This window comes from Pyricularia pennisetigena, chromosome 5 (assembly GCF_004337985.1).
Source record: "Pyricularia pennisetigena strain Br36 chromosome 5, whole genome shotgun sequence".
Lineage (NCBI taxonomy): Eukaryota > Fungi > Ascomycota > Sordariomycetes > Magnaporthales > Pyriculariaceae > Pyricularia > Pyricularia pennisetigena.
This window is the reverse complement of record NC_043743.1, coordinates 2,277,840-2,286,593: the sequence shown is the minus strand read 5'-3', so window position 1 is coordinate 2,286,593 and position 8,754 is coordinate 2,277,840. Positions and strand designations below refer to the sequence as shown.

The window sequence follows — 8,754 nt, the reverse complement described above, 5'->3', positions numbered from 1 at the left end:
AAAAAAAAGAGGACTTACTAATCATGAAGCCTCCATACGAGGCACCTAGAGCCACGGCGCGGTCCATGTCGACATAGGGCATGTTGGCGGCTATGTACTCAAAGCACTTGACGAGGTCTTGGTACGGACGGCCTCCCCATTCGTTCTTGATGCCGTTCTGCAGGGCCATTCCGTAACCGGTCGATCCCGTCGGGTTCGGCGCCACGACCACGTAGCCCTGCTCTGCAAAAATGGCCGGGGACCACCTGGTGCTCCAGCTGTCGTTCCACGCCCCCTGCGGGCCGCCGTGGATGAGGAAAGCAAGCGGGTAGCGCTTGCTGCTGTCAAAGTCGGACGGGCGCACCACCTGCGCGTGGCACTGGTAGTCGCCCGCACCCTTGAACCAGATCCCGTCGAGCTGCGAGCGCGAGAGGCCAAAGACCTTGCCGTTCTTGGACAGGGACGACACAAGCTCCGACTTGGCCGTCGAGGGGTCAAGGATGTTGAAGTATGAGCTGTCGACCATGGAGCTGGAGCTGACAAAGAGTCGGCTGCTGCCGTCCTCGTTTGCCAACACCTTGACGTCGCTCACGGTGCCTGTCGAGGTGAGGGCCTCGGGGAGGCCGGCGCCGCCCAGCTTTTGCATTTTTGTCTTCTCCGGGTCGGACAGAAACTTGAAGAGCTTGCCGTAGCCGGCGTCCTCGGCAACCACGTAGAGCTCCTTGCCGTCGGCACTCCAGAAAGGACCCTCTGGACGCAGGTCCCATCCGCCTTCCCCATCCTCGGTGGAAAAGAACTCCTGTGCATCGGCGTCCGTGTTGCCGACGACGTCCTTGGCGAGCATGAGGCGCGGCTTGTCGCTCTCGTATTGAATGTGGCGCATGCGGGTAAAGGCGAGCGACTTGCCGTCTGGGCCGAACGCAGGCCCCGCGCTGTAGCCCTGCAGGCCCGGGGTTGGAATGGCCTTGGGGGCGGAGGATGGCGCGGGGAATTGGGCCGAGTTGAAGTCTACGGGGACGAAGTAGACACTGGATTTGGTGTGCGTTGCCGGGTTTACGTCCAAATCACGGGCGACGAAGGCAACGCCATGAGGTGAAATGTCAAAGTCACCACTTCCGCCAAAGGGCGGCACCGGGCTTTCCAACCCGGATCCTGCCAGGACGTTCGTCAAGCCTGAGCCGTCCAGGGTCAACGAGGCGCTGAAATCATCAGCGGAAGATTGGGAGCTCCACCTTAACCTGCCGAACCAGACGGCATTCTTGTTCTTGGTGACGTACGAGTCCCAGTGGCGCACAAATAGCTCCGTGTAGACCTTGCCGGTGTGGTGTACCTTGACATCGTCCTTTTCCGGATTGTACATCTTGCCGTCTGGGGTCGCCAGGGCGGCGCAGGCCAAGAGAATGGCAGACTTGGAGAGCGGCTTCACCTTGAGGCTGGAGATGCTGCCTCTGGTGGTGAAAATCTCCTTGGGCCTCTTGTTTGTGTGCTTGACACTGCTGAGCATCAGGGTGGACGTGCCATTGTCGCCGCTTTTGATAAAGATGAACTCATGCTCGCTCACCCATGTGGGTTCACTAAAAGTAGAGTCCTCAAACAAGACTGTCGACTGCCCTGACTTGACATCCAGTACCCGGATACTCGAGGTCTTGCGGTGGTCACTGAATGAGTAGGTAGAGACCTGAGGGGGGGGTATACGTAATTGTGATTAGCGACTCGGAATTATTATGAGATAGACTAGGTCTAGCTAATTTGACAGGTCTTTACAAAAAAGGAAAAAAAAAAAAAAAAAGCATATATACATATATACACAAACACGCAATGTAGATGGTACACTTACCGTAAACAAAACCTTTTCTCCCTTACAATTGGGTGACCCGACTGATCTTCGCGGGGCAGAGAGGAGCACCTCCGGGGTGAATTTTGTGGCAACGACAGTCATGGCGTCTTGATTGCTACTGGTACAAATTTCCGGGACTGCCACCTGGAACGTGTTTGAAGGCTGCAGAGGACTTGGCCTGGAGGAGGACGAATATAGTCTGGAGAGAGCCGATTGGTTTAAACTAGCTCGAGTGTAGAGAACAGTGGTAGGACAACTTGTACAGCTCTCGAGTAAGCTATAGCTGAGGCGGCGGAGCAGTGACATCAAATATTGGTCCTAGACTAGGCTTTTAACTGAACAAGCTCTTAGTCTGGTCTAGGTCGGAGTCGGGGTTCCGCGTGGCCTGTTCCGCTGAGGGAGGGGACTTTGCACAACCACCTGCCTAGGGTGGAATTGGACGGTGACAGATTGCGGTACTGTTCAAGGATGAGATGACTGACGATTGGATTAGAGTTTCAAGCTTCCACAAAACCGATGGGGGATTGTTGGGGTAGCTCGGGCTACGGAGAAGCTACACATGTGTCTTGTCCATGTATAATTCAGCCAGGTAATTGGGGGCGGCTTCACAAGCAATTATTACCAGGCAATAGTTAACCAAATTGGGGGATGCATCAATATTGAATTTGTCTTTTAGGGAAAATAAAAAATAAAAATACTATTGGCCTTATCGTAAAAACTGAGGTATATGTGGCCCATAATGGTGAACCGAAGAGACCCCTGGCACCCACGCACCCCGCACTAAAACAATGGAAAGCTTGAGCGGAACCTGCACTTGCTGGGAGGGAGCGTTGCTTGTGTGTGCATCGGCCCGGCGCGTGAGGTGCTCAACGTTTGTTTCATTCTAGGTTGCTGCGACCAGATCGAACCTCGTTTCTCCGCACCGCAACAACAGCTCGTTATCGGTTCACGTAAATTCTTTAAGGGTATCCCAACGCCGCGCTATCATCCAGGTATAAACACAAATATCGCGTAAACAACAAAGAAGCAAAAGAGAAATGACCGGTGCCAAAGCCCAATACAATCATGACTTCTTCACAGCGCCAAAGTGAGTCCTGACTTTCTTGGGCTCCTTCCCATCAGTCTCGCTCTCCTCGGGTCCTGCAGCGGCAGACGCAGCAGCAGAAACACTAGTCTTCTTCTTGCTCTTGCTGGTACCCGACTTGGGAGCCGTGGCTGATGTCGGAGTCGGCTGGTTCGAGGCCACGTCCTTGACCGAGGATGCAGAGGGTGTTGGCGCATGTGACGCTGGGTTGGAGTTTGTCGAGCCGGGCGTTTGCGCTTCCTGTGCAGTCGAGCAGATGACGATCAGTGATGTTCCAAACATGGCCTCCACTATATATGGAAAGGCTCATCTTGGGCTTCAGGCGCCGACGGCCGGTAATGCCAAACCTACCGGGTGGTTAGGATTGTAGCTGACGGAGCTCCTCGAGAAGACGCGATTTGTCTCTGTCAGTCCCGTCTTTCGCCTCTGTGCAGCAGCACCCGTGATGCCTTTTGTGTAGTTATCGAATCCTGTGATGATGTTTCCTTGGGGAGTGTTGTCGAGATATTCGGTTTCTCGCTGGTAGATGGCATCTTCTCGAGCAGCCTGACAATCGAACTATTAGCACGTCGGTTGGGAACCGGAATCTGGAACCGTGGCATACCAGCTGCTTCTCTAGAAGTCGCTTCTTCTGCAGCAGCTCCTTAAGGTGCTGTTTTGATTTCTCATAGTATGGAATAGTCGCAGGGGGTTCATTGGATGCACCGGCGGCACCGGCGGCTGAAGTGTCGGTCATTGTGAAATATGGATGTAAAGAATCGAGGGAGGCTGCCAAACGTTTAGCAACATACAAACGAGCGAAAATAGCCCGTCTTATCTTCTTCAACAACAATTGGCGCGCAACACTGGTGGATTCGGAATGGCTTGTGGCGATGGGCGAATCAATTAGCTGTGGCGCGCGTCAGCAGAACGCGGCCGAGGGTCAAAAGCTCCTCGATACAGGGTAGGTAAGTGATGTTGGGGAGTCATGCTAGTTAGTTTAGTCCAGATTCGAGCAGGACATTAACTATAGGGTTAGGGTGAACAAAAAGTCATCTTGACTGCAAGGGCGACTGACTCCGGCCCATTGGACTGGAATGTGAGCTTCAATGTTCCGACAATGCCTCGTCGGATCCGGTGGACAGCTAGGCTCAATCCGCCTTCATTGGCTTGTCTCACAATAGCCTTCAACTATGGAAGTGTATACGATGGGTCCAGAGCAAGGCAAGGGCGACGCGTCTTGGCAGGTCTCGTCAATGGCAAGAGACAAGAGAAAATCACCTGTTTTCCTGTGTGCGCCGACAAAACATCTTCCAGTTTCGCGAGTGAGATTGGATGCAATTCTTCTTTGTACAGAACCTAAGCAGCATCGCCGAGCGACTTCACACATGATCAATCAAGAATATCCAAAAATAAATATCCCGAGGTGCGCCACACCTCCGAAAGCAGGCGAGCAGCGTGATCAATAATTTCAACCGGTCTTTGTCTTTTCCATTGTGAATACATGAGGCAGGATGAGAGCAGATGCTGCTCCATATACTTGCTGTATCTCTCAAAAGACCATCCTGCCAGTGCTTCAGTCCCATCCGTGTCCCTTGACCAACAGTTCAAGACCTGAATTGTACGACTACTCCAAGATGGACACCAGAACTTCAACATGGTCTCAATCCACGGGCTGCGATGCCTCCCTACTGGAGAGTGTCAGCAGCACCGCCCAGCTCAAAGGGAAACGGGTGTCTGACGGGTACGAATCGCCGCCTCTCCAACATCTTCACACTTACGGATCCAAGCCGCTGCCACCGGCACCTGCCAGGCGCTCAGTAGCCTCCTCAATGAGGTCAGAGTTGAGTAACGCCTTCAGGACACCAAGACGAAGTAGTGAGTACGAGGACCGCCACTCGCACTACGAAAGAGACAGCCACCTGGACAACATCTCGGTCATGTTGGACGCCTCAGTAGCGGACCACGACAAGCGTCAGCGGATGGCTCGTCGTACCAACTACTCTGAAGATAGTCATCTCAGTCCGCAGCCGAGTCCTCTTTACAGCAACCGCTTTAGCCAGGGTAGCTATCGAAGCTTTTATAGTCAAGGTAGCTATCGGGGCTACCAGGACCAAAACCATGACCCTCACCCTCCCCGACCCTCGGGCGCTCATGCTTTCGATCATCAGTCAACCAGATACGAAGATCCTTACGTGCTCCCCAAGCTTGGCACTTCGTTCCCTTGCATACCACCAGACGAGATTCTTTCACCTCAGCCCAAGAGCTCCATCTCCAAAATCCTCCAAATAGCCGGACATGGGAGCAAGCCAGTCACAAGCCCATCCATCAAGTCCCCAACCGGACATAACTCGGCAAATAAGATCAGCCAGATAACGGGCCTTGACACTGCCGTGTCGACATGGCATGCCCGTGAAGGCTCGTTTCTGGATGATATTTCACCCGTGTCGCCTGTCAGCTCTGCTGCAAGTCTGTATAGCCAAGACCTCGAGACCACCATCTCGGAACCAGATGCGGATTTGGGCTACACGAGGCCGCGGCGATATGAAGATGTGTCCAGGGTGGCCGAACGACCGGCCAGTCAAGACGAATCTTTCAGATACTCCAATTGGATGCCTCATTCGCCCGACTCGGTGCCGATGGCGCTCAATGTTCGCAAGTCGGGCAACAAGCAGGGAAACCACCAGCAGAGCCCAGCCGAGTCGTACAGGTCAGCCGGACGTCGTGCGAGTCGGACGCACGCCAACCCTATTTCGCCTCAGCAGCGGCACGATAGTAATCTCGAAATGGACCTTTATCACGCCACCACGACGCAAATAGCACGGAGCACGAAAGAGCCCCCGCTAGATAAGCTAATTGGCAAAGGCAAGCACGGCTACTCACCAATGGGTCCCCAACTGGCATGCAATTTACTCGCCTCCTCGATGTCTTCGAGACAGCATAAAAGGGACGACCAAAACAAAAAACATGACAGCTCGTCATTGTCCTTCCTGGACCGCGTTCACCAGTCAAAGACCCGTAACGGACCGCCGACTGAGCTCCGCACCGGCGGCGAACGGTTGTCTGCTTTAGCTGTTCCAAATACCATGACCCCCAAGATAAGGTCTGCGGCACCGACCCAGAGCGTCTTTGATCCGGACAGCGATGACGAGAGTAGTCGAGGGCCGTCGACCTTGGCCAAGATGTTCAAGCGACACTCCGGGGGCGTCGTCGAAATAATCAGGACCACAACACCCAGTCAAGGGTATTCCAGAGCGTCTCCCGCCGTATATGCGGCCGGTCCTGTGTCTGCCTCCTCGTCGACCTATTCACTGACGGTGCCGCCGACGGTGAGCAGCGTGTCCAACCAAGATCGCGTCGTCGTCGTCAACCGAACACTCAAGGCTGACGGACCTGATACGCCAATGCCACCCGGCATGTTTCACAAGACTGGTGAACATTTTCAGGGGCTGATGGCCCAGGCCAAGAGCATGATGGGCAGCAAGTCGGATCGCAAGCGCGAGAGTCTCAAGAGTAAGATCAGGGTGATTCCAGAAGGGGAGGTGATTAGTGGAGGAGATGGGAAACGGCGATGAGGAGAATGCCGTGCTGCAAATATGTAAAACAAGTACTTTCCCAAGTGTGATTTTATCTGTCTGCGTTTCTCTTGGACGAGAGGATTCTCCGCCTCTCGGGTTAAATCTACAAAGGAAAAACCCACATTTCTTTTTGGTATAGAATTATCTTGGTGAATGATACACTTTGTCTCCTCCATGCGAACCGTTGAAAAATACTGTGCAGGAGCTGCACCGCTTGAATGTGTAGGATACTGTTACGGATGCTGGTCAAGAACAGTGAGTGTATCGACCTAGTCTGAAATTATTGGTTTCGAATTGACTCGCAACAATTTCTGGACGAATTGAGCTGCCATGGCTGGCTTTGCTGGGAATTTAGATATCTGTTGCACGGGCCAAGTCGTTCTGCGAGCGTCCTTTCTTCGAACCAAGTCTGGGGTCCCACCACCCCACCCAGCACGTGACCCAGAAGCGGAATCCTGGTGGGCGCCCACAGATTGGGATTCTGTGCAGCACCTATCGAAAATCCGCAGTGTTCTCGCGATCTTGCCTCCCCTCCATCCAAACCAACGCCCAAATCACCGAACATCTACGCCCAGTACCGTCGACGTTCACATTCAAAATGGTCAACATCCCGAAGACGCGCCGGACGTACTGCGCCGGAAAGGAGTGCAAGAAGCACACCAACCACCGTGTGACCCAGTACAAGGCTGGCAAGGCCTCTTCTTTTGCCCAGGGAAAGCGCCGATACGACCGCAAGCAGTCCGGATACGGTGGTCAGACCAAGCCCGTCTTCCACAAGAAGGCAAAGACCACCAAGAAGATTGTGTTGAGACTGGAGTGCACCGTTTGCAAGACCAAGTGCCAGCTTCCGATCAAGCGATGCAAGCACTTCGAGCTTGGGTCAGTTTTCATTCCTTCCGGGAGGCGTCGATACGATGGGATCTGTGGTGCGGGATGATTTGTCCTGGGAACACAATTGCTGACTAGAAATCTTTGTGGCTTTGCAGTGGTGACAAGAAGACCAAGGGCGCTGCGCTCGTTTTCTAAGCATGTCTTTCTTCGAATTTGTGAGCATTTTTTGGGCTTTGGGTATGTGGCCTCGCGCGCGTGCGCGTCTCCAATCATGTTCTGCACCACAAAAGAAAGCGAGCAGTACACAATCCGACGACCGTGGCCGCTAACGCAAGGCGCCTTCCGTCACCTTTCACGCAGTCATGACACGAGAACCGAGCACGATATATTCCCGGGCCGCCCCCTCTGCGATGACGATTCTACGGACTCGAAGTTCAACGGGCTGGAGATGCCAGAGATGCATTTCGGATTTATTCCACACGTGGGGGCATGGCTGTCATACCGGAGATAAAAAAAAAGGATGACGGTGGTTCATTAGGCGTTTGAGGGCTTGCTTAGGACGGCGGAATACAAAAACGAACTCGAGTTTCACCATGCCTTCCTAGGCTCACTTGATCGTCACGCGATGATGATGTTCTTGAATCCCTACAGAGACTGCCGGTTTCTGGGATACTGTAGGAATTTCTCTGGTCATGGTAGATTGTGGCGGTCAGACTGGATTGCCCAAGACTGCTACTACTCGAATTTTCGTAAAAACTTGATCCATGGTGGTTGTGCGAATTACTCTCCATGTGCTTTTCGTCATGGTGGACATGATTTTTATCCTGTCAAACTGTCCAGTCCATTCAGGGCTGTGATATACAAGTGGCATTACTGATGACATGTTTATGTTATATACATTACGGTGCCACTCGGGTTTGTAACAAACCTAATGCTATAAACCACTCGGCCGAAGCTTACCCCACTACCTGCAGCGTTTGGTCTCAACTGTGACGCAACATAGGCGCCAACCGTTGCCGAGGCTCTGGATACCAATTCCTAGTACTTGCTAACTACCCACGTGAGGAATCGAGGCCCTTTTGTTCAACAAAAGATGGCGACGCATACTACTGACAACGAGCTCGAAATTGGCTCCGGTGAGACTAAATTCACGGACGGCGAACTCAACTCAGTTATTGAAGCCACCAACGAGATCATCTCATCGACACCGGCGGCTGCGGACTTGCAGATAGTTGAGGACGAGGGCTCATACTACTGGGATGCGTCTACAATGGGCCAGCTGAACAAGAGATCCCTGGTCAGTAATATTGAAAACCACCTGAACTGTCTGCACCGGCACTTCAATCCGTGTCCCTGCCTTTTTTTTATACTCCTGCAATCAAAACAACCCACGGAGGGTGGATAGCCCAGTGAGGGGCAGATTAGGAAGGGAGAGGAGACTGCAACCACGGGGAAGCTCCCAAAAA

General features: G+C 53.2%; 5 protein-coding genes across 5 annotated transcripts in view; 3 read left to right on the top strand and 2 right to left on the bottom strand.

Annotated features, from left to right (window-relative positions):
* Positions 1-1,918, bottom strand: part of PpBr36_08621 (uncharacterized protein) — a gene marked incomplete at both ends in the record, with an annotated part of 2,614 nt that extends 696 nt beyond the window's left edge. The window contains 2 exons of the mRNA XM_029895749.1: positions 19-1,657; positions 1,817-1,918. Of these exons, the coding sequence (XP_029746742.1) occupies positions 19-1,657; positions 1,817-1,918 (1,741 nt within the window). The remainder of the gene's footprint in view (positions 1-18; positions 1,658-1,816) is intronic.
* Positions 1,919-2,879: 961 nt separating this feature from the next.
* Positions 2,880-3,636, bottom strand: PpBr36_08620 (uncharacterized protein; the record flags this gene model as incomplete). The annotated part of the gene is made up of 3 exons (XM_029895748.1): positions 2,880-3,140; positions 3,252-3,446; positions 3,505-3,636. The coding sequence occupies 3 exons, from the start codon at positions 3,634-3,636 to the stop codon at positions 2,880-2,882; spliced, it is 588 nt and encodes a 195-aa protein (XP_029747578.1).
* An 880-nt stretch (positions 3,637-4,516) lies between these two features.
* PpBr36_08619 (uncharacterized protein) lies at positions 4,517-6,454 on the top strand (the record flags this gene model as incomplete). The annotated part of the gene is made up of 1 exon (XM_029895747.1): positions 4,517-6,454. One exon carries the CDS (start codon positions 4,517-4,519, stop codon positions 6,452-6,454), a length of 1,938 nt encoding a protein of 645 aa, XP_029747152.1.
* Positions 6,455-7,055: 601 nt separating this feature from the next.
* Positions 7,056-7,483, top strand: PpBr36_08618 (uncharacterized protein; the record flags this gene model as incomplete). Its single annotated transcript, XM_029895746.1, has 2 exons — positions 7,056-7,336; positions 7,444-7,483. The coding sequence occupies 2 exons, from the start codon at positions 7,056-7,058 to the stop codon at positions 7,481-7,483; spliced, it is 321 nt and encodes a 106-aa protein (XP_029747153.1).
* An 898-nt stretch (positions 7,484-8,381) lies between these two features.
* Positions 8,382-8,754, top strand: part of PpBr36_08617 (uncharacterized protein) — a gene marked incomplete at both ends in the record, with an annotated part of 1,610 nt that continues 1,237 nt past the window's right edge. The window contains one exon of the mRNA XM_029895745.1: positions 8,382-8,585. Within this exon, the coding sequence (XP_029747158.1) occupies positions 8,382-8,585 (204 nt within the window). The remainder of the gene's footprint in view (positions 8,586-8,754) is intronic.